The sequence below is a fragment of the Syngnathus scovelli genome, chromosome 3, assembly GCF_024217435.2.
Source record: "Syngnathus scovelli strain Florida chromosome 3, RoL_Ssco_1.2, whole genome shotgun sequence".
In the NCBI taxonomy this organism is placed as follows: Eukaryota; Metazoa; Chordata; class Actinopteri; order Syngnathiformes; family Syngnathidae; genus Syngnathus; species Syngnathus scovelli.
This window is the reverse complement of record NC_090849.1, coordinates 10,599,520-10,624,491: the sequence shown is the minus strand read 5'-3', so window position 1 is coordinate 10,624,491 and position 24,972 is coordinate 10,599,520. Positions and strand designations below refer to the sequence as shown.

The 24,972-nt window shown below is 40.6% G+C and overlaps 1 protein-coding gene across 3 annotated transcripts in view; it reads right to left on the bottom strand.

Annotated features, from left to right (window-relative positions):
* Nucleotides 1-13,140, bottom strand: part of unc5db (unc-5 netrin receptor Db) — a 174,843-nt gene extending 161,703 nt beyond the window's left edge. For 2 of the 3 annotated variants that reach the window (XM_049764213.2, XM_049764215.2), the window contains exon 1: nucleotides 12,783-13,139. In XM_049764213.2, the coding sequence (XP_049620170.1) occupies nucleotides 12,783-12,867 (85 nt within the window). In that variant the 5' untranslated portion in view covers nucleotides 12,868-13,139. Of the gene's footprint in view, nucleotides 1-12,782 lie in introns of all 3 variants that reach the window. The other variant, XM_049764214.2, reaches the window with a different exon arrangement.
* Between the last annotated feature and the right edge of the window lie 11,832 nt (nucleotides 13,141-24,972).

Below are 24,972 nucleotides of genomic sequence, written 5' to 3'. Positions count from 1 at the left end.
TGTCATGCAAACATATTCCTTGGTTGGAATTGGGGAGGGACAGTTAAGCAAGGTTGCTTTATCCCATATCCCATTTCGGCAAGTTCTATGTTTGTTCGGTGCATAAAATGAAAACTGTGATGACGTGTGACTAAGTACATGCCGAAATAAACATATCAATTAATGACAAAGCAAGCAGTGTCCATCAACAGCACCACCGTGTTAACCATTATTAACTGCTATTAAAGGCAGTGCATTCATATTCAAAACAACCATATGATTGCTAGGATTGGCAAAATGGGACTTTACTCTGTACTTATATACAATTTTTAGGATGAAGACAATTTAACAATGAAACAGTCTTTGTTGGGGATCACTTCTGTTAAAATACCCTAAAATTGAAAGTCGCTGACGGTGTAGCGGTAACACTCGCCTGACATGTGTGGACATTGTGAGATTGTTTCTAATTCAGTGATGATGTGGGTGTGAATGGTTGCTTGGCTCTTCAGTTTGTGTGCCCTGTGACAAGCTGCTAATCACTTCAGGGTATAGTTTGCCTTTTGCCCAAAAGTCAGCTGGGATAGGCTCTCGCGCCCCACCATGACCCTAAACAGGTTTGAAAATGGACGGACGGATCATCCTTGAACACTTGATATTTAGGAACTTTGTGTCATTTTGCCCAAAACCCAACTTTGTCTGAGAAATGAATCCCAGAGTATTAATATACTATATGTTTTTAAATTATAACCTGTGGGAACATTAATTCAATCAGACACTGCAATCAATGTGAGCTATAACTAAACAGGCAGCTGCTTGAGGCTGATGATCCAGTGCGCGCCAGATTGTTTCATAACGAAGGCCTAGGCCATTTAAAAAGTCAAACACAAAGCAACAAAAGAACCGTTTTCCTTGGATGGTGTGTGGGCACAACCCAAAGCAAATCAGTAAAGAGGCAGCTTTGCCCACAAGGTTGAGATGAGTAAACATCAGTTTCCATAGAAGGAAAAGTAATCCACTGTAGTGCTGACCCTGGATAACTCTGAGATTGTATCAAAAGCCAAAAGGACTTTCAACAGAGAAATTTTCAAGCATAAAAAGAAAGCAGTGGGAGTACGCCTCAAGCACATCAGGAATTGATGATTTACAGACACTGTCCAATAAGACAAAAGCTGTGGAATATAATATATACTAAATACTGTGCAATATTACAAGGTAAACAGTCGAGAACTACAAGTACATTACATGTCAGTGAAGTAGTGAAATGCGAACGTCCAGAAGGTATTTGGAAAGGAAACGCATGATGGGTTTTTCCATCATTTTCCACCTAAAAATGTGACAGTTGATAGCCGCAGTGGTTACCTCATTTCCCCATTCACAACTCTATCTTGAAATATGCTGAAGCTCCTCACCGACACTGTAAGCTGGCGCTTGATGCCTTTGCTGTGGTGACAGGCTTCGAATAGTTTTTCATATTACCCTCAGTTTCACAGTAGCCACGACTTTTGAAAGGCTGGTTCTGATTATTTGTCAGTCCGGGGTGATACTTTCAGTGAGTAATGTTATATGAGAGAGACAGCCATTTGAGTGCAAGAACAGATTGTCAAATTCAAATAAGCCATAAAAAAGAAAGGCAGTCAAGAAAGTGCCTTTGAGCAAGAATTCAAAGAACTAAAATATTAAAATTAAAAACTGAAGTGCAGCATTTTAACACATTCATACACTGTAGTCAAATGTTAGTGACCATTAAACAACCCTGGAGGACATGATAGGTGGCGTCTGTCACAGCCCACTGGTGCCAAATTTAAGATTACAGGTCTCATAAATAGTGTTGCTGGTCTTCTTTTCTTTGCAGTTTGTCATGTCTCCACTTGAAAATTCCCTTCTGGATAGGGTAAAAAATAATTATGTTTTAATTCATTAATCAGCACTGTGATGATATGGGTGATTTGTTTTAGATTTCTATTTGGGGTCAAGCAGACATTTGAACATCCTTTTAGATTACTTTTTAAGTGTACCAATGTGATAATTCCAAATAGAGACTTCACACTCACCAGTAACTTCAGATTAAACAGGTGCAAGAAGTTTGACAAGTGCTCTATTAGAATTTTACCTTTACCTATCAATTTTTACCTTAACATAAGGTCATAGTTGACTGTTTTACTAAAACTGCACAACTAAATATAATCATTTTCTACATAACTAAGAACACACTCAATTAACATCAGGATTATCGCTAAATTATCAGAATGAAAAAGTTTATTTTGATAGAATGACTTTATTGATCAGCAATAGGGTTTGGAAATATATCAAATTAAAATATAGGCTCCAGCACGCCAGTGACTTACAAAATCAATAATAACTTCACATAAAGAAAAAAAAAATCACACTGAAAAACAGGCATTTGTTACTGGAGGGAGTCCAGCACAATTAAGAAAAAAAAAAAAAAAAAGAAATGCTATGTAAACCACTGCATCACAATTGACACTGATCTAAAATAGCCTGAACAAAACTTTAGAAAATATTTTTCAAATGCTGTTGCAGACATTTTCATTTTTTTGCCACTGCCTCACTTTGTGCCTGAGATGCTTTCATTTTTCAAAACATCAGCCTGCTTTAAAATTGTGTGAGTCTATCGTGTGGGAAAAGTGCAAGTACAGCAAGGCCAAAATATAAAGACAAGGTGACATAGAGCTGGCCAGCTATCTAATGATTAGTAGAGCTGACTACAGCTAGTCCTGTGCACACAAACACGAAAAGATTTCTTTATTATTGAGCTGAGCCCTCCAAAAAATCCAATTCCCACCCAGTATCAAACTACACAGTTTTAACAGACACGAACCAAAATACTTTATGATTAATGAGACAACATTAATTTTAGGCTGCATGAATAGCTTTGCTTTTTCATATGCAAATACAATGAAAATGATACACTCAGTCAGCCAGAGTGTTGTTCCCTCACTGACTGTCATGCAGTCAGCGTGGGATTTTCTCCTACTCGATGACAGTGCCAGCATGAATTGCTGTCTGTATCTATTGTAGGTACCTTAACTGGGCAACAACAGGAAAAAAAAAGTATAAAGAAAATGCATAGGATATGCCATGTTGAGCCGAAAAACAAACTCGCGAAGGATCCCTTAGGAGTCGGAGTACCTATTAACAAGGAGAGTGATAGTACAGCATAGATGGTAATCGCACAGGTTATATAGAAACAACTCGCCCTGACATCAAACCCATCAAGTTAGAGAACAGTTAAAGTACAACCATAATAACAGATGTATTGTTAATATAGACAATGCCATTCAAAAGTGAGCATGCATTTGCATCAACCACAAGGGCAGGTTAATCTCTATTTGTAAAATGAGCCCTTTAGCACTCTACTGCACCATGGTATGTCAACCTATGGTCACAAATAGCACAGGCCAATGACTAACATCTACCCGCTAGCGAGGCCATGAGTCCCTCCACATAGGGGAGAAAACAGCAAGCTGGAACTGAAGCTGGACAGTCCATTCATCACAACTTGTCCTGAAGCACTGTTCTGTCCCAGCAGGTGTGCTATAGTGCACCATGGATGAAGGGGAGACATGTTTGAACAGCTACCCCAAGGCCATGAGACTGGGTAAAGTAACAGCAGCCGAACCATTTGAGTTGCTATACTGTACATCGGGGATGAAAAAGTTAGACCACTAATCTATGCAATAGGCCTAAAGCCAGCTCATAGCAATACTACGATAGGCAAAGTCACTAAACATGTGGTTGCTGCCAAAACCTAAATATCCAAAAGCATTCCAAAAAAGAAAATTGCATTAAATGATTGATTAGAACCAGATTACACTAAAGGAGATTCTAAAGAAAAGTTCCAGTCATTCAAAAGCCCATTTATTTGAGATGGTCTTACACAGATTGCACCCATGACCGATAGTTCTTTGATAACAATATCAAATTGTCGTCGGCTTGATCAGAGATGGACTTGTACATTTCTATTAAAAGAGAGCACAGACCGAGATGCTATCAAATAAACTGCACATAGTGACAATGCATACGTGTGGGGTTACTTTGTACTGATGGCACACTTTCTCACATGCCTTATGGCAGTGAGAAAGGGGGGTCATGGGGCTGCCTATGATAAACTAGCCTAATAAAATCCAGCATCTGGTGCATTTGACTGTAACCACAAATATTAAGCAAAACACGCCTGTGTAATCATGCAGTGCCCCCATTTGATCTGTAAAGAAGGCTCAATTACTATGGGGAAACATATTAGCGATGCTTTTCACTAAAGACTGTTTTGTTTGTGTTGTAACAGCTCCACTGAGAATTGAAAAATATGAATGATCATAAAAGCATAATCTCACACACATGTAAGGATCCCTAATAATATTCATGTTAATCTTTTTCTCTAATTGATCTAAAACTATTTGAAAATAGAATAAACTCCTTGCATTTACAATAAAACTGCTAATATGAGATTCACCATATTAATTCTCCTATTTTGCTGATTTTCTTAAAACGTTTGATGATGCGCAGTCGCTCCAGAGTAAAAGTCGCACCAGCGATAAAGTGCATAATAAAGAAGAAAAAGAGCACAAGCATATGTAGCATAAACATGTTAACATGTTTATCAAACCATCCGTGTCACTCCAAATCACTAAATCTAATGAAATCTTTATCCTCTGTGTCACTTTAAAACAGTGGTTCCCAAACTTTTTCAGGCTAGCGCCCCCTTGGCTCCCCAGTGAATTCTTAGTGCAGGGACATAAGCTTCTCAACATCAGGCTGGAACTCGCTAAGAAGAAGTCGTAGATCCCCGCGGTCAGTAATTTTCAGTCGGTTTCTTTGCTTGGAAATATATATCAGTGAATGCACCACCCTAACCAGCTCAACACAACACAACACAACACAACACGGCGCGTTCTGGCGAGTCCCCAATTTCATGTTGACTTGAACTCAAGATGATGTTGACTGCCAGAATGCGGTTTTAATTATAAGATAAAATTCTGAACATTACAAGCTTGAAATTACAAACCTGAGTTTTTTTTTTTTTTTTTTTTTTACGTCAGGCTCATCGCAATGACGGAAAAGTAAAACGGCAACAAACAGCAAAAACATTATGAACGTATATGGTCACGTTTAATGACTCAATCTTAACAGATAGACCTTGGCAGAAATCTATGCTCTACTGATTACCATCTAAGTGTGACATAAACTTTCATCTATATTTTAACGGCTAAAACTATTTTAAGCTCACTTTAGTGTTTTTTTTTTTAACTCAACCTGATGAACAACAAACATCCATATGGGGGTTTATCACAGGACCTCAATTTGTCAAATATACAAACTAGATATTCATTAGGCATTTTCTGAAATTTCTTCATGCTTGATCTTGAATTTCATGTAGAAATCCTTTATAAGTTTAATAAGAGTGCAGCAAATCCTAATACAAATGCCTGAATGTTCCTTAAGTCGCCAGTAGTTACATATTTGATAGTAGGCATTTAAAATTCAGTTGATAAGTGAGCAAATAATTTATGTCAAACCTTGGTTTGATCAAACCATAAACAAAACATCAAAACACTGGTGGGAAAATGTAGTCTGGTCAATTGAATTCAAGGTTGAAATTTTTGTTTATAGCCTAATTCCCCAAAGAATGTTTGGTGCAAAAGACTCATTAATTTCTAAAAAGTCTGCACCATGCTTTTGGGCTGTTTTTCTTTAGCTATAACTGGGAAATTGTGAACAGTTCTAAACAGCAGTCAGTTTTTGCATACAAGCTTCATGCTAGAATGCAAATTTAAAAAAGCCTGCTCAATAATGTCTTTGTTTGGGGTTACTCAGATGCACTAAATCAAGTGTGTTCGGACTCATATTTAACACAAGTTTGAATGTGATTGGTTAAGTTCTAAGATTTATTTGTTATTTCATTTGTTTATTTTTTACCATGCATGACCTTTTCAAGAGGCAATATTTTCAGTTGAGTTATGTTGGTTACTTTTCACTTTAATAGTTGAAAAAAAAATAAAAAATTTGCTTGGTCTGTTTTTCCTCTGCTCCTACTAATAGTATCTTGTCGGCAAGCAAAATAACCATTTGCGGCAAACCTAATGTGTCGATGTTTTATATCCACTACAGGTGGCCACACGGCCAGAAAACCAAAATAAGGTCTGAGTGTTGACTACATTAGGACTCATAGGTCTTGCGATATAGAGAGTACAGCTTTACCCTAGCAAAGACATAACTCAAAGACTGTATCAGCCTAGAGGTCCCAAATGACAGCAATTCCACATTACAACTAGCTCAATGTGAGAGAGGGCTTTAGTTTTATTACCATCATTACTACTGTATATCATTCTGAATGGATGACCATTTGGTTTAATTTAAATGTAAATCTGGGCAGTGAACTGCACCCATTGTCACAAATGGTAGCCTGATGATTTTTATTCAATCTGCCAACAGTACGGACATCATAGGAACCCTTTCGGTTTTCTATTTTACTATGATGAAAAATAATTGATCAACTCAATTATTTTTGTTAGTGTTTATTGAAGCAGAACTCAGCAAAAACATTTGTCTACTGTCATTTGAAGCTGAGGAGCGTTATATGCCAAATAGAGCCATGTAGTATGTCAATTGCTGACTTTAATAGGACCTGACACAGTAATGATTTTTGTTTTTTTGTTTTCAGATCCTGTTATGAAAGTGAAAAGGTGCACTAATTTCCCAAGGTAAGGTTTTACCGTAATCACAATATCATGTTCATTCTAGTATAACAGATTTGCAATACTCTGCAATGAGTTACCGCCACTTCCGAGTGATTTGAATAATCCTTAATCAAATAGGAACTCATCCCTGTTCCCCCACAGCTAATTGTTTTTCCTACTCTGTACACAATACTAAGCTTTTGCTAAATCAAACACGCACAAACCAACATTAAATCACCAAATAAATCCACCTGCAAACAAATCAAATCGTTTGACCTGTATCTGCTGCATTTTTCAAACCAAAATTGTACAAAGCCAATAAAAAGCCTTTCCATGTTTCCTTGTGTTACACAGGAGGAGCCCCATTCATGACTCATTGCATACAAAAATCACCATTGATCTTTAAAAGCTTACATCTCCACCCAAGTGCAAGTGAGCTTTGCAAGTCCCATGACTGCAAAGCCGCCCCATGTTCTTTGTTCTTTGTGAGGAACATTTTTGCATGACACACCAGTTGTTATTCAGAAAATATGAAAATAGCATATTTTGACTATACAAAACAAAAAGCCATACAGCTGACTCCCACCGGAACCTGGCTGCCCACGATAGTGCTGTGAAGCGGTTAAAAAAAATACAGGATTTATAATTATTCTAATGAATTGCATTTTAATCTCATTAAGGTTCCCAAATAAAGAATTTGAATTCTTGGACATTACAAAATTGTAGTGCTTGACTAACCCACACAGTTGCCATTGTTGAACTCGGTGAACTCGGGGTATTCTCGTTGAAAGTTTGACTTCCCACTTTCCACAAATGCAGCATAAAATCACTGCAGAACGTAACGGAAGTCCAAAATATTCTTTGATGGTAAGTCACTTGGAGTGTGTGATGAGTGTGTGATCCTCCTGGCAACAGACTAATATTTTGTATATAGTCTGTGGTCAAATACATAAAAAAAAAAAAACTGTTTACCCAGCTTGACTTGCTCTGCCACAAACCTGGCCGTGTTTAATTAAATACAACCTGGTAGGAGCCATTCAGAATGAACGCGCTCTTAAGGAGTCCTCAATAAGAGATAGGGTAGTAAATGAAAGAGGACATAGGAACAACAATTTACCGGAATGTCCTTATTTTTAAAATAATCGCTATTTTTCAATGAGGATAACATTAAACTAAACAGGAATACACTTTACATCACGTGTCAAACTCAAGGCCCGGGGGCAGATACGGCCCGCCACATCATTTTATGTGGCCCGCGAAGACAAATTGTGCATCAAATTCGCGTGTCATTACTAGAATTGCAAATTGTCTTAACTTTTAATATCTTTTTTTTTTTAATATTTGACCAGTTTTTACTCGTCTGATTTGAAAGTGAGTTATTTGTCAGTTTGTTTTGTAGCTTTTACTGTATATAATTTGAGGTGCTCATACATTTATTTGGGTTGACAGTCATAATGGCCCTCCAAAAGAAGCTATGACTACAATGCAGCCCGCAAAAAAATGAGTTTGACACCTCTGCTTTACATTGTTAATGTGGTAAATGACTATTCTAGCTGCAAATATCTGTTCTTTTAACACAGGTGTAGAAAGGCCCATTGCTAGCAACCATCTCTCCAGTGATCTAATGCAGTGTTTCCCAACCATTGGTGTGGCGTGAGAGATGTTCAGCTGTGCCGTAGGAAATTGTCCAATATTAAGTACGGAGCGCATTGTAAACAGGATCACCAAACCACTGGTCAGTTAGTGCAAGGCCTGGTCAGCCACTTGCTAATCGTGCATGCGTGGTAAATCGGAGAATCTTGAGATTTCATGTGTCGGCCTGGTTATATTGCATCGGCACAAATTCAGTTTATGTGTGTGCTGTTGTGTGCTTTTGCTAACAGTAACACTATGACGGCTGTGGTGCGTTTGCGGTCTGATGTAAATCAAAGTATGCAGATCAACCGGAGAACCTGGATTGTTCATTTTTCACCAACATAAAATACACAGTCAAGTCGAGACTATGATAGCCACTCAGATGCTGTCAGAGAAGCAGAGCGTCTTTAAAAGTAACTTTGTTCTTAATGTTGCAATATTCATAGAGCTAGTCTAAAACAGTAAACAAAGTCATGTTGATTCTTTTAGATTTTAATCACTATCACATTCAATAGTTTATTCCTTACACTGTTTAAAACCTTTGCAAAAAACTGACATTTTTATTTTAAAAAAGAAATACAATTTAAAGAATATTTAGTATTTATTTTTATTCAATTATTCGACTCTCCATACATATATAGGAATAGGACTTTACGTCTTTTGTTGTAATATAACTGATTTTGATATAGAAGCTGGTGTAACACTTAACAGATTTTTGTTGGTGGTGTGCATCGAGATTTTTTCCAATGAAAAGGTGTTCCGTGAATGAAAAAAGTTTGGGAAACAGTTATCTAATGGTCCATTGTGTTTGCTAATTGTGTTAGAAGGCTAATGGGTGATTACAAAACCCTTGTGCAATTATTACGTTAGTTTTCATTGGAAACACTAAATTGACCGGGTGACCCCAAACTTTTGAACGGTAATGTATGTTTTTTTTAATCACCAATATAGAGTTCTCTGCGGGCCATCGGTAACCATGAATGAGTGAAGTCTTAGTATTCATAGTGAAAAAACATTTTGTCCATTCCCAATAAAAGCTGCTTAAAAAATGATACTCAGCCTGTGTTGACATTGTTAAAGCTCTTTCAGATCATATGCAATTTAAGACTACAGGGTTGAAAATATTACTGCAGTGGGCCATTATATTTCTGTGGGAATACAAATAGCTCAAAGTTGACTACGTATTTATCGATGATGATTTCAGTATCTGTTCTATTTGAGCCAGCATGTTTAGGGCTAGTATTGATTTTCATACAAGTGAAACATTCACGGCAGCAGAATTGTGTTAGGCTCGTATTTTCTTCACAATTCTCCAGTGACATAAAATGGTTTAATGACTATAGTGATGCGTAGTCGTGATAGCGTGATGATAAATGATCAACTCCGCTGCAGCTCGATGACTGCCTGCCTGCAGTTGTGCCCTACTGCTTCAACAAATTAAAACATCACACTGGGACACATCATAAAGGGCACTAATGCATTCCAAGGTTTGGGATTAGTGCTGGGATATCCAACATAAGGCTCATAGGGCCGATTACTGGATCACTAAGTAGCTGACTGCACCTTTAAATGGTATGCAACAATCTTTTGAATATACATGACGAGACATTTGCTGTGTCCAAATTCACAAGCTGCATCCCCCGAAGGCCAGTTCAAAGGCTGGGTTCTTCGCAGTGCTGGAAGTTCCACCACCCTGGATCGCATATGCATGGACAAGCAGAATAGCTGCATACAAATTAATGGCCAGCGTCCTTCAACGCGCAATAAGGCAGCAACGTGATGTCATTTTCTACATGACCAGACGACACCGCCCGTGTCCAAATTCACGCAGCTTTCAATAACCATCAATAATAATCTTGCTTTATTTCCATGGAGACGGGCCATTGGTTAAAAGGCTATGAAAAAGAGGTCTTTGCAGCATTCATTGCTTTGCTCTTCTTCTACGCCATCCTACACTCTACTTTGACTTTTAATACATGGAGCCACCCAACGACCCCCCGATTTGTTCCCGATGTGTCAAGCAACGCCACGCCACTTGTGTCTGGAACTTCAAAGTAAATGGTCCACCGGAAACACCAAACACGCGTAACAGAGCTTTTTCATCTTCGTTTACGACAGCTTGGGCAAGTGGGCGTGTCAAGCAGTGTCAAATGCATAACTGTAGTAGAGAGTGGAGCAATATGGGTAAGTTTGCAAAATATATAATAACAGAGTGAAAAAGACAAGTGAAACAAGAATACTAATAAGTGTTACCCATGAGTCAAAGCTGAACAAATACATTTCTAATATGATTCTTATACTGCTGGCTAAATGGCATGTTTAAGTATTTCAGTATTTGCAATATATTAGAAAAGCAATTACCGTATTTTCCGCACTATAAGGCACACCGGATTATAAGGGGCACCTTCGCCCATTTTAAAACTTTGTCCATATATAAGGCGCACCAGATTATAAAGAGCATAGAATAAATAACTCAACGTTGCTCACACGTTAGTGCACTTATAATATAGTAACACACAAAATAGTGAAAACAATAACAATATATAAATAACTCAACGTTGCTCAAACGTTAATATCACACAACACACAGAATAAACACGTAAAGCTTACTTTAATAAGTTAGTCCTCATCCACGAATCCATATTGGTCCATATATAAGGCGCACCGGATTATAAGGCGCTCTGTCGGCTTTTGAGAACATTTTAGGTTTTTAGGTGCGCCTTATAGTGCGGAAAATATGGTAGCCTATAGAGGGTGTTATTCCACAAGGTTTGATGAAAATGAGGTCATGTATACTGTGAGGCCATGTTTACTGCTTTTGCTCTTGGCTGAAAACATCTGACGTCAAAAGGTTACAAAAACTCCCGCATCACAATGATGGAAGGACGTTGGCAAAGGAAGCAAGGTATTCAGTGTTGTTTGAACGTGGCAATTGTCTGTCACCTCCAACTCAACTGCCTGTCAGCAGTAGCAAAAAAACTGTATTGAAAGAACGGTTTCTAATTTTCACGTTAATGGAAGCAAGATATTCTTCTCTCAGCTCATTTTGGTCTTTTTCTAGCTTGTGATCTTATTTTTTTATTCACATTACCACATTACTAGGATAAAGTTGCCGTGTATTGAGGAATAGGTATTTATACCAGTTTTTTTTCAATTAAACTTCTTTCAGTAACTGAAAAAGCTTTTTTTTTTTTTGGTTCAGTCTCTGTTGTTACTGCTTTTAAGTCTGGATACGGACTTGGCCCCTTCTAAAACTTCCTGATTAACTTTTGTTCTGTTTTGGTAGTGTGTTTTGTTTGGGACATCTCGCTACATAGTTTAATTTAATTTCAGTTTCATTGCAGCTTTCTTGAAAAATCGCAGACAAAATATAAAAAATGTGGACCTCCGAGTTCATTTTGCTATTAAAATCAGTCAGCCCCTCCCAGAAGAAGCCATGCAAACTCGAGCTGTGACATTACCCCCACTGACTTTCACATATGAACTGTCTTAGGATTCATAAGCACAAACCCTTTTTTCTCAATTTCCTTAATTAAGCCTTTCCATCATACGCGTAAGGGTCACTTAATATATGTTTGTTTCTATTCTTTTTTTAACACATTCCTGACCTCTGTGTTTTTATCTTGCCAAAACACGATTTACATTAATTCTTTGGTTAATATTTGAGAGCATTTCCATGTCTTAGGGTCAACATCATTGTTAACCTCTGTATTCGTCTTTTTACCTCAAACGTTTTCAGTCAACAGCAATTGAAAAAAATGAATTCTGAAATTGTGTAAAGTGACTACTTCTCCAATATTGTACAAGTGGATCAGTTTGTGTCTACAAATGGACGAAAACCTTGACATATCGGGATGGTTTTAAGTCGCAGCCACCTTTCTATTACCCCACTGAATAACAAGGAACACATTGTTTCCTTAAGGGTAAATTTGTAAAATAAATTTATGAATGAAATAATATTCCACTCTCACATTTTAATTCTAGTATAACATCCCACTTGGCAATGAACCGGTATGCCTGTTGCACCGTGACGGGGTGACGGATTTAAGATATATATACTGGGGGGTTAATAATAATAATAATAATAATAATAATAATAATAATAATAATAATAATAATAATAATAATAAATTTTTAAAAGGGTTGATTGTAATTCAACACTAGAATGTGGAGAAGATCGAGAAGATAGTGTGAACTTTGTGAACAGTGACGGCGTGGCCAATCAATAGATTAACCTCGGCTGCGCATCGGGACACAACTCAAAATGATAAAAGAGCCTGAGAAAAGAGAGTGAGCATCAAAATTCATAAGGAAAAATGACTGTAGTTTATATTTACAGAATCCCACGTCTTCGCGCATTTTGCACAAATGTCATGGTGCGTAACCACAGGAATGGCACATCCAGGGGGATTATTTTTCAAAACAGTCACCGAAGTGTCCATGCAAAGTGGCTACAGAAATCCTTCTTACCTTTGGAGATGACAGATGACATGCAATACAGAAAAAGTAGAAGAGCCGCCGTGTAAAGGTGGCGTCCTTTCTTCAGCGCACCCATGCCGACGCGTAGTGGTCCACAGTTATACGAGACTGGCCGTTCGCAGGACCTCCGCTACCCACCCTTGCCGCCACCTCCTTGCTGGACGAGTCCAGACCTCGCAAGTTCCGTCTGTAGAGACGGCACGTATAGCTCTGATTGAAAGAGATGAGCTTAAGTGCTGAACAGCTGAAGGAAAGAGAAAAAGCATCTTCTCTTCTCTTTGGTTGCGGGTTTGTGCGCAGCGCCTCCTCGAAGCAGGTTTCACCATGCAGGAGCCCGCCTCACGCTTAACCAATGGCAACTGAGGGAGACAGAGAGGAGGAGACCATACGGACAAGTGGACCTAATCAAAGACCGATTACGATGGGAGTCTGTTCACGATACACAGTTTGATTATGACTCAGCAATGGCTAATTACACTACAAATAAACGAGTGAAGTTTATTTGACAAATGAAACTTGGAATGTTTTTCCACTCAAAAAAAAAAAATGTTTTACAAGTTTTGGAATAAAACTCTTAAAAAGAAAAAAATCAAGTAGTGAGAACCAAACAGAATAACAGCATTGAATGGATGGTGCAGATAGAAATCTGGCTGTTTTACAACCAGGAGGCTGTGGACATTGGCTTTTTTTTAAATATATATAAATAAACTAGTAACATTTACCCAAAATCTCTCTGAAATTTACTTCAAATTTCTGAGTGAGGAAAAAAAACCTTTCTAGGTTTCTTTCAAGTAAGCTTTTTTTACAGTGTACTGAACTAATAAGAGGGAAGGAGATGTTACATTCAAGATCACAGACAGCGAATTGATTTGTTTGCTAAAATTATCACGATAGTGTCAAAAAAATGAAATGATTATATTTTATTTTTAAACTAAAGAACAGTAAGTGCTATAGACCAATGGTACAGAGTAAAGTGTATGTTATGTAGGCGGTTGTCACAAAGGGCATCATTTAATACTATACTGACTTTCAGTATGAATAGAAAATATATGGAGCAAAGTAAACACTACCTATTTATGCATGAAGTGGCTGAGAAAATCACGATTGAAACAATTCATCTGGTCTATCCGAAATAGTCAAATCAAGTGAAATGTATTTATATCACCCTTAAGCACAAAAACATCTCAAAGGCCACAGTTGACAATTATTCTCAACATCCCCTGGTCTTAAGCCCCAGGAGGGCAAGGAAAAAGTCACAAAACTCCAACTGGGAAAAAATTAGAAACCTCGAGAAGAAACCGCAGATGGGAGAATCCCCCTTCCATCTAGCCCCCATCCCCAGCCGGGGAGGGGGGAAGGGGGGGTGGGGGGAGGGAGACCGTGAACTGCAGTTGAATCGGCGTTGTAAATTTTAACTATTGTTTTAAAAATGTTAACTTTTTTAAGTGTGCCAAATGACAAAGCATCATGGGAATTACTGCTGAGTCAAGATTTTTTTTACATAGCCACCCTGTCATCTCCGCCTCATGCTGTTTAACAGCCTGGTCACATTTTGCTGTGGAATGGCCAGCCAATCCTCAACTAGGAGTGTTGAAAGTCAACCAGCATTTTTATGTTAGTCACTCAGCAACATACAAACTGATCCCACAAGTGTTCAACTGGATTCAAGTCTGTATTGTACTTACAGCAGGCTGTTCAGTCCTCTCCACTTCCAAATTCTTGAAGTACTCTGATTATCCTGGCTCTGTGGGAGACAGTGTTGTGATCCTGGAGGATAGGATGAAATCCCAGATTCTGGGGATGTAAAATTGCTGCCGGCTCCAGAATCTCATTCCAAGATCTGTGCAGCAAAGTGCGTAGTGTAGTGATCATGCTTTGATCCTGCTATCCAGCATCTGCAGCCAGAAGCTTCATCCAGAACTGAATATTACATTGCCCAACATTGTTTTGTTCTGCTGAAAATTTAATCTCTTAATTGTACCGCATGGGCAAATTCAATTTACACTCTGAAGAGAGCTGTCACAGTTGGGACTGTGCCATTGCATTGTGCCCAAGTGCATGTTGGTTTTAGTGCCTTGCTCAGTGCAATTTCAACTGTGAACAGGATGAACTGGCCTCTCACTAGATTTTTTTTTTATCTTGCAGCATAACAAAAGCCAAAAGCTCTCAATTAGTGTGCGCAATCTAGTGAATATGTACTGTAAATTATGCATGAGCGTTTTCAGGTTTCAGGATTTGCCCACAGATTCTTGAATCACTGAACTATGCATTAGTATTCTGCAATACAAGGTTTTAATTGTGGATGAATGCCAGGAGAAGATTTTGCTAGGTTTAAAAGATGGTTACAGCTTAATGAACAATTCACAAATTTCAGTCGTGGGTTGAGAGCAGTCAAACCCATTTTATAAATCACTGACAAACGTTGCACGTCTGTATGAGCTAGTATAATTTAAAAATACAAATCTGTCCATCTCATGCATATTGAATAAACATCATGTGAGTGTGATAAAACCTGTCGTGGTGTGGGAACTTTATAGCAATGTATAAACACACAAAGGAAGCCACTACTATTTTTTTCATCATTTCAAAACGGCATAATGGTATTAAATGCACTTTCAAAGAAAGAAAGTGTTATATAACAGGTACACAGTCATTACAGTAAGCATAATTAGGCAACCCAGATGGTTGCTTGATGATGAAGTACAGACTAAGCAATATTTTCAAGTAAAAATTTAATTATTGTGTAGTTTTTCATGAAAACCTGCAGTGTTTATGATTGAATGGTGTTAATTTTTATCTTGTACAGCTGGATTTCCTATACTTTCTGTTTTTGATGAGGTGTTTAATTTTTTTTTTCATTTGCATATTTGCCTGATAAAACATGATGCCTTTATTGTCTGTCAGCAGTCTTCGTTTAGAGAGTATGTGTAGAAGAAAGGAGCTGTGCCAACTCTGTCGGAATGTTGGAGGGGGATGCATGGCTTAATATGTCTGGAAAAGGATCTTGTACAGCAACCCCCACAGATGGTTGATTATAATTGCTTCATGGGAGCTAATAAATTGTCTTCTGTCCCTTTTCCTGAGCTCAGCTAAACAAAAGGGACGACTTTTTCTCATTTAATTATTATTTGGTTCCAGGTCAAACTGCCACTATGATAAATCTTTTAATAAACAACGGTATTTTTTTGAGTTTAAAAAAAAAATAATGTATCTGAATGGCATAAGGTCTTTTCACTTCAGGTGGTGATACTTCTGTTTATGTAGTCAAAGGAGTTAATTTTGTCTTCTTTTAAGTTCAAAGGATGTTTTTTTTTTCTTTTAGCCAGACAATGGGCTTCTTTTTAACCTCTACTAGTTTTGACATCTGCCGTCTTCTTCGAAAGTTCGAAAATTCCTCTTGATCATTTCTCAGCTGTCCCTAAAGAGAAACAAATTTCAAGTCCCGTTTTTTTGGCGAACATATAAAAAACAAATTCTATTTCCTTTGTTGTGTAATCTAACTCTGGTTATATAAAATTGTCTCGGTTGGTGACTTGAATAGATAAGGGAGGAGAGACGACAGATGAGGAAGGAAAATACACTTTAATTCAGCAGTGCGGAAAAAAACCCCCGTTAGAATTCTCACTTGGTAACACTTTCACAGTTTGAATGGGTGCGACCGACCCAAGAAGACCAAGAATACTTGATGAATATATTATTACCTCTGGTCTTGTACTTGTTTCTGCAAATTGAACATAGGTTATTGTACAAATAAAACCTTAGCAATGTAACGTAAACAAAAACTGGACAAACTGGTAGGTTAGTGAGAAAAAAAAAAAGGTTAAATGAAGTCACAGCTCTACATAGACAAACAGTCCAAGTACACATTCCAGTATGTATGTACCATTTTATATGATACTACAAGAATCCATCCATCCATCTTCTTCCGCTTATCCGGGGTTGGGTCGCGGGGGCAGCAGCTTCAGGAGGGACTCTCAGACTTCCCTCTCCCCAGCCACTTCATCCAGCTCATCCCGGGGGATCCCAAGGCGTTCCCAGGTCAGCTGAGAGACATAGTCTCTCCAGCGCGTCCTGGTTTGTCCCCGGGGTCTCCTACCGGTGGGACATGCCCGGAACACCTCCCCAGGGAGGCGTCCAGGAGGCATCCTGATGAGATGCCCGAGCCACCTCATCTGGCTCCTCTCAACGTGGAGGAGTAGCGACTCTACTCCGAGTCTCTCCCGGATGACCGAGCTTCCCACCCTATCTCTAAGGGAGAGCCCGGACATCCTGCGGAGAAAACTCATTTTGGCCGTTTGTATCCGGGATCTCGTTCTTTCGGTCACGACCCATAGCTCGTGACCATAGGTGAGGGTAGGAGCGTAAATCGAACGGTAAATTGAGAGCTTTGCCTTTTGGCTCAGCTCTCTCTTCACCACGACGGACCAGTACAGGGTCCGCATTACTGCCGACGCTGCACCGATCCGCCTGTCGATCTCGTGCTCCATCCTCCCCTCGTGAACAAGACTCCAAGATACTTGAACTCCTCCACTTGGGGCAGGATCTCATTCCCGATCCGGAGAGGGCATTCCACCCTTTTCCGATCGAGGACCATGGACTCGGATTTGGAGGTGCTGACCGTCATCCCGACCGCTTCACACTCGGCTGCGAATTGTTCCAGCGAGAGCTGGAGATCACGGCCTAAAGAAGCCAACAGCACCACGTCATCTGCAAAAAGCAGAAACGCGATGCTGAGGTCCCCAAACCGGACCCCCTCAACGCCTTGGCTGCGCCTAGAAATTCTGTCCATAAAAATTATGAACAGAATCGGTGACAAAGGGCAGCCTTGGCGGAGTCGAACCCTCACTGGGAACGAATCCGACTTACTGCCAGAAATGCGGACCAGACTCTGGCATCGGTGATACAGGGACCGAACCGCCCTTATCAGTTGGTTCGGCACCTCGTACTCCCGAAGCACCTTCCACAGAACCTCCCGAGGGACACAGTCGATCGCCTTCTCCAAGTCCACAAAACACATGTGGACTGGTTGGGCGAACTCCCATGCACCCTCGAGGATCCTGCCGAGGGTGTAGAGCTGGTCCACTGTTCCACGGCCAGGACAAAAGCCACACTGCTCCTCCTGAATCCGAGGTTCGACCTCCCGACGGATCCTCCTCTCCAGCACCCCTGAATAGACCTTACCGGGGAGGTTGAGGAGTGTGGTTCCCCTGTAATTGGAACACACTCTCCGGTCCCCCTTCTTAAAGAGGGGAACCACCACCCCAGTCTGCCAATCCAGAGGCACTGTCCCTGATGTCCACGCAATGTTGTAGAGGCGTGTCAGCCATGACAGCCCCACAACATCCAAAGCCTTTAAGAACTCCGGGCGGATCTCATTCACCCCCAGGGCCTTGCCACCGAGGAGTTTTTTAACTACCTCAGTGACTTCGACCCCAGAGATTGGAGAATCCGCCTCAGAGTCTCCAGGCCCTGCTTCCTCAATGGAAGGCGTGTAGGTGGAATTGAGGAGGTCTTCGAAGTATTCTCCCCACCCACTCACGACGTCCCGAGTCGAGGTCAGCAGCACGTCATCCCCACTGTAAACAGTGTTGACGTTGCACTGCTTCCCCCTCCTGAGAGGCCGGATGGTGGACCAGAATTTCCTCGAAGCCGTCCGGGAGTTATTCTCCATGGCCTCACCAAACTCCTCCCACGCCCGGGTTTTTGCCTCAGCAACCGCCGAAGCCGCGTTCTGCTTGGCCATCCGGTACCTGTCAGCTGCCTCCGGAGTCCCGCAGGCCAAAACGGCCCGATAGAGCTCCTTCTTCAGCTTGACGGCATCCCTTACTGCCGGTGTCCACCAGCGGGTTCGGGGATTGGCGCCACGACAGGCACCAACGACCTTACGGCCACAGCTCCGGTCGGCCGCCTCAACAATGGAGGCGCGGAACATGGTCCACTCAGACTCAATGTCCCCCGCCTCCCCCAGGACGTGGGAAAAGCTCTGCACACCAGCTCGGGCTTCCATGTCCCAAGAGCCAGCTTCTGCAGCCGGGGATCAGACTGCCAAGGTCCCTGCCTTTGGCCGCCGCCCAGCTCACACTGCACCCGACCCCTTTGGCCCCTCCCACAGGTGGTGAGCCCATGGGAAGGGGGACCCACGTTTCCTTTTCGGGCTGTGCCCGGCCGGGCCCCATGGGCGAAGGTCCGGCCACCAGACGCTCGCCTTCGAGCCCCGCCTCCAGGTCTGGCTCCAGAGGGGAGCCCCGGTGACCCGCGTCCGGGCGAGGGAAAACGAAGTCCATTTATTTTACTCATCATAAGGGGCTTGTGTGAGCCATGCTTTGTCTGGCCCCTCACCTAGGACCCGTTTGCCATGGGTGACCCTACCAGGGGCATGAAGCCCCCGACAACATGGCTCCTAGGATCATAGGGGCACGCAAACCCCTCCACCACGATAAGGTGACGACTCACAGAGGGGTACTACAAGAATAATCGGCCTAATTTGAGCCAATGTTGATTATCATGAAAAGAGCTATATTTGGCTAATTTAATCGGCAGAACGATAATCGGTCAGGCCCTAGTTTGAACTGGTAATAAGGCCGCAAACGTTTGGTCAAGTGTTTTTCACAAATTTTCGTCACTTAAATGTTGTACAGAGGCTGAGATCAACCGGAGTCACATTCCTTGTTTGGCATACACAAACTTGGCCAATAAAGCTGATTCTGATTCTGAAATCCAGGGTGGCAACCTTACTGTAAGCCACCATTAGCACTGAACATTAACAAAAAAAAAAAAAACTTAGAGAAAAGAGCCTAGTTTTGCTCATTGTCTTTGAATGAGATGTTCTGATTTTAGTTATCTAAATTTTACCTTAACTACCTTCACCTATTAAGATAAAAGTTGGATGTTGCGCCAGCGGTTTTTGTATACAGTGCACCACAGAAATGTGCACACTGCAGAGTGTTTATTTTTTACATTTTGATTGACTCTATAATTTCGTAAGCCAAACTTAATTGCTGACATGTTTTCAAAATTTTCAAGGGCGCTGCATCTCCAGTCAGCAACAGCCACTCTGTGTGCAGGGCTCATGGCAATCCAGACGACACAGGTAAGCAACCGCAGCACCTGCATTCTGCGTTTCTCACTTATCACCAGTATTACTTGCTTGGTCTCGATCAGTCTTGATAAAAAAAAAAATCCAAAGTCCGCCCTATCCAAGACTGAGACAAGACTGAATAAAAATTAAAACGAGACCAAGACCAAGACCCATAAAGCGGAATTTGATTTTTTAAACACTGTATGTGTAAGCAACACAGTAAAGCCTGGTATTCTGTTTAACATGACATTTATGGAATTAGGGTTACACACAAGCAAGGCAGACACATGTTGCGACTTGAGAGCAAAAATGACGCCTCCCTAAGGCGAGTTAATGCCGTGTTTTGAATGATTTTTGAGAAAATACTTGGTAGACAGGGCGGCACGGTGACGCACTGGTTAGCACGTCCGCCTTACAGTTTGGAGGGTGCGGGTCAGCCGATTGGGCAAATTGCCCATAGGTGTGAGTGCAGATGGTTGTTTGTCTCTACGTGCCCTGCGATTGGCTGTCTTCAGGGTGTCTCCCGCCCACTGCCCGATGGCAGCTGGTATAGGCTCCAGCCCGCCCATGACGACCGTGGGGTCATGTGGTACTTAGGAGACTAAACATTGAGAAGAAAAAAAAAAAAAAAAAACGGTAAGTACCCTACTTTCTGGACTATAAGGCGCTACTATTTGCTCAAAATTGGAATCCTGCATCTTATATGTGCTGCTTACCTAGGGATTTTTCATGATTTTTATGATATTGAAAGAGAATTTGTTTTGTTAATACAGGTAATAGAAATGAGGACAGTTTATTTAAAACACCTGCGGCTTATTGTCCAGTGTGACTAATATATGAACAAAACAGGATTTTCCCCTAAATTTAGCTGGTGCGGTTTATATTCAGTTGCGCCTTATAGTCCAGAAATTATGGTAACTATATTGTCTTTTTGTTAAACACACAAAAAATAGACTTCAGCTTTTTTTTTGTTTTTTTGTTAGTCTTAGTCACCAAAATCATTTAAAAGTAACAAAAGTACCACTACACAAAACAAAAGAAAATTAATGAAGGAAAACAAGGCGTGGCTTATTTGTATGTTTTGTCGTATTTTTTAGTAAAGAAAACTAATAGGGGAAAACATTTATTACTGACATGCCCATTCTTGCGTGTTTTTAATGTGTAATCCAGCTCTTTAATTTGAGCAGGTTTGAGATACACGGCTGAGCCCAAGCTTTCTGACGCAGGGTTTTACATTTTACTTCAAAATGCTTTGATAGTCTTGAATTTTCATTCTAACCTTTCAGTTTTCTGAATTATATTACTTTTGAGCTTTCAATTCTGAAGTACCAGCATACATGAAATGAAATTATAATCAAGATTGCCACTCCCCATAAGAGACATTTGATTTGAAAATGCTGCATAATGTCACGTCTTGGCCCCAGCCGTTCCACTATGTGTCGGTTGTCTTGGTTTCTGTCTGTGTGCTCGCCCCTCCCCTCCTGTGTGCCCATGATCAGTTTGATTATTCCCACCTGCCTCTTGTTACCTGTCGTGTATATAAGTCCTGTCTGCCCCTCACCCCTCGTCGGATCATTGTTGTTTTGTTGTTGTGGCGTCTTCATGTCCTTTTGGTTCCTGTCGGGTTCAAGTATGTTTTGGTTGGGAAGTCATGTTGTTTTGTTAAGTCATGTCAGTTTACCGAGTCTGTATTTTAAGTTCCGCCAATAAACCCTGCTCCGAGCTGCACTTGGTCGCCCTGCTCCATCCGTTCCTGACACATAATACGGCACATAATAGTATAAAATTATTTTTTTACAGATACTATTCAATGTATGTTCAAATATTTAAAGTAACATTAAAAAAATAATAACAAAAGAAAAGAATATTCCCTTTATCCACCTCTACAGTTCCCACTTACTGCTTTTCCATTTATCACTTGCTGTGAAAGGTGTACTTTAGGACAACATTTGAAATGATTCACCTCTTGGAGCTTTTTATTTAAAATGATTGAGAGTGCAATCAACAAGAGTATCTCGGGCCATGCAAATCAAACAAAGTGGGCAGCCCTTTGTATTTATGGATGGTAAAAGCTACCCAAAAAAAGCAGTTTACAACTGGCTCAATTATTCTTGACAGAAGAGAGATTCAGACTGCTTAATGCACTGATTTATTGTTTGACGCAGTAGGTCCTCTAAAAGCATTCTCACACAAAAATAATCTGTTGTTTTCTTTGTCTTTTTTTAAACAATAATGTTTGTACACATAATGCCAAACCTCTCTAAAAGGTGACTTTGTTTTACAATTTAAGGTCACATGTTCTCCAGTGTATCAAAACTTTTGAAAAAGTTTGCAATTCTATTCAATTTTCGAATTGTGCAATCGGTTGAAGGTGTTAAAGAGCTGATAGTCAGCTGTGGTACATTGCACGCTGGACTGGACTGGACCAGAACCTGAATCACAGAGAGGGGCCTGAAGTGACGCAGGCAAGTGAACCGCTTCAACATCAGTGATTCAAAGCTCACCCATTAGTTCAAAACAGCTATGCCATAGTTACCTTGAAAAAGTAATTTAGTTACTTTACTGATGACTTGAGTTAACTAATTGCAAAGACAATTCCACCTAACATAAAACTTCTTTCATCAGTTTTTTGATTGGAAGTGTCTATACTGGTTTAAGAATCATCCATCCATCCATCCATCCATCCATCCATCCATCCATCCATCCATCCATCCATCCATCCATCCATCCATCCATCCATCCATCCATCCATCCATTTTCTGAATTGCTTTATCCTCAGGAGGGTCACGGGTGTGCTGAAGCCTATTCCACCTGACTTTGGGTAATATGCAGTTGCCAGCTAATAACAGGGCACAGAGACAAACAACCATTTGCACTCACAACCACACCTACAGACAATTTGGAGTGCCATGAATGTTTTTGGAATCTGGGAGGATGCAAACTCCACACAGGAAGGCTGGAATCGAACTCACAACCTCTGAACTGTGAGGTGGGCATACTAACCAGTGCCACCTGTTTAATAATGTTTTTATTTAAAAATGAAATGAAGTCAATATTTCTGCAGGAAAAGTTTTTATTTCCCCCACAAGCTATGAGGTATTTGGTGCCTTTATCAGGCTTCATTACTTTCTACCTTACTTTTTAATTTGTGTATCTTAATTTTAACTTTATACGTTATCTTGCTTTCATAAAAAAATACTCTGTGTTTTTTGTTATTAAGATTGTCTTTTTATATGTCTTTTTAATGAATGGATGTTTGACAGTGCAACTTGCATCTGTTTTTCCAATGTGATTGTCACGAATCAGAGTGGAACATGGAGCAGGACGACCAAGTGCAGCTTGGACCAGGGTTTATTGAGGGAAAAGGGAAGTGGAACGAGGCAACGAGGGAAACAGACGAGAACTGGCAAACTAATAACATGACAGACTGACCGACAGGGATGGCAAACAGAAACAGACTCGAAACAGACAGGAACCACAAGGACAGCAAACGTGACGACATCGACGATCCGACAGGGAGTGAGGGGCAGACAGGACTTATATACACGACAGGTAACGAGAGGCGGGTGGGAATAATCACACTGATCATGGGCACACAGGAGGGGAGAGGCGAGCACACAGACACACGAACAAAACTATGACACGATCGGGGACGAGTCGTGACAGTGGTTTTGTACTGCAAATGGCAAATAAACTTAACTGAACCGAAATTGAACTGAAGACAGTATTTTTGACTTAACATAAATAACTTTATACATTTTAAAAATAGCCATTCTGGATTTCACTAAACACAAATGGACAATTATATTTTTATTTATCAGTCACACACGTTTAACCTTGCAATGATCAGAAAACAATTTTCACTAAAGTGTTTCTTCAAAATGGGGAAAAGAGACAATAAGAAGACATCAGAGGGGTCACAAAATGAAATGCCACCAAAATAAAGCAGCATTTCAAAGAAAGTACCAAAACAAAAGAGCACAACCTGCGTTACAGATTAATAGCAACAAGTGATGTGGAAGCTCTTTGTTGGTTGACTACACACTCAGAAGCGGTGCGCACAAGCACTGGAAATTGGCCCCCAGTAGAAACTTGACTTAGGTCAAGCCAGCTTCAATTCCAATTTTAGTGTGCAAAAAAAGTGATGACAGTCATGAACTGGAGCTGTCACGTGCAGAATGGAGCCGGGCGACCAAATGCAGCTTGGACCAGGGTTTATTGAAGGGGAAAGGGTGGTGGACGACGTGATGAGGGGAACAAACAGGCAGGAGAACAGCAACGTATGGGCAGCAGAAACGGACAGGAACCAGACATGGGAAGACGCAGACAAACAGCCTGGGACAAACAGGAAACCATGGACTAACAGGCATGGACGACTAACAGGACGATCTGACGGAGTGACAAAGGCTTAAATACAACAGGGGTAACAAGTGGCAGGTAAGTGGTAGGACACAGGCAGGGAGAGGCGAGTACACAGACACACGAACGGACACCATGACAACGAACAAAATGACACACGGGGCTACGTGGAAAAGGCATGGATTAGCTCCACTCCGCGTGGCGATCGACGCCACCGAGGAGCGGAGACATGATAGGAGCACAACATTCAATTTCCAGTGCTCATGTACATTTGTGAATATTCAGTGACACCATACCCTGCATCTTGCATACCCTTCCCCCTGGAAAAAAATGCTACATGTAACACTGGTCCTTAGAACACAAAGGTTTGGTACTTATAGCATAAAATGCATGAATCCAATACAGTCCATGTATTTGCTACATGTATTTAACTATATTTGACCACAATTTTCTGTCAGAAAGTATTGAGCACTTGCAATGTGAAGCATCCATTGGGGATAAAAATCCTAATTATTGAAGTAAACATGCTGAAAATCTATAAACAAACCAGCAGTGAGTGTATTTGAAAGTCAAACGGCCTGCGGGCTTTGAACTTTGGAAGATTACTGATGGGACTCCAGATGACTCTCCAAGACATGTAGCTGTGACAAGCCGAGTTCTGGCTTCTGAGTTTCCTTTTAAGTAAAGGTCACTCTGCCATTTCATACCTGAAGTCTCACCCTTGCATTTATTGTACATTTTGTA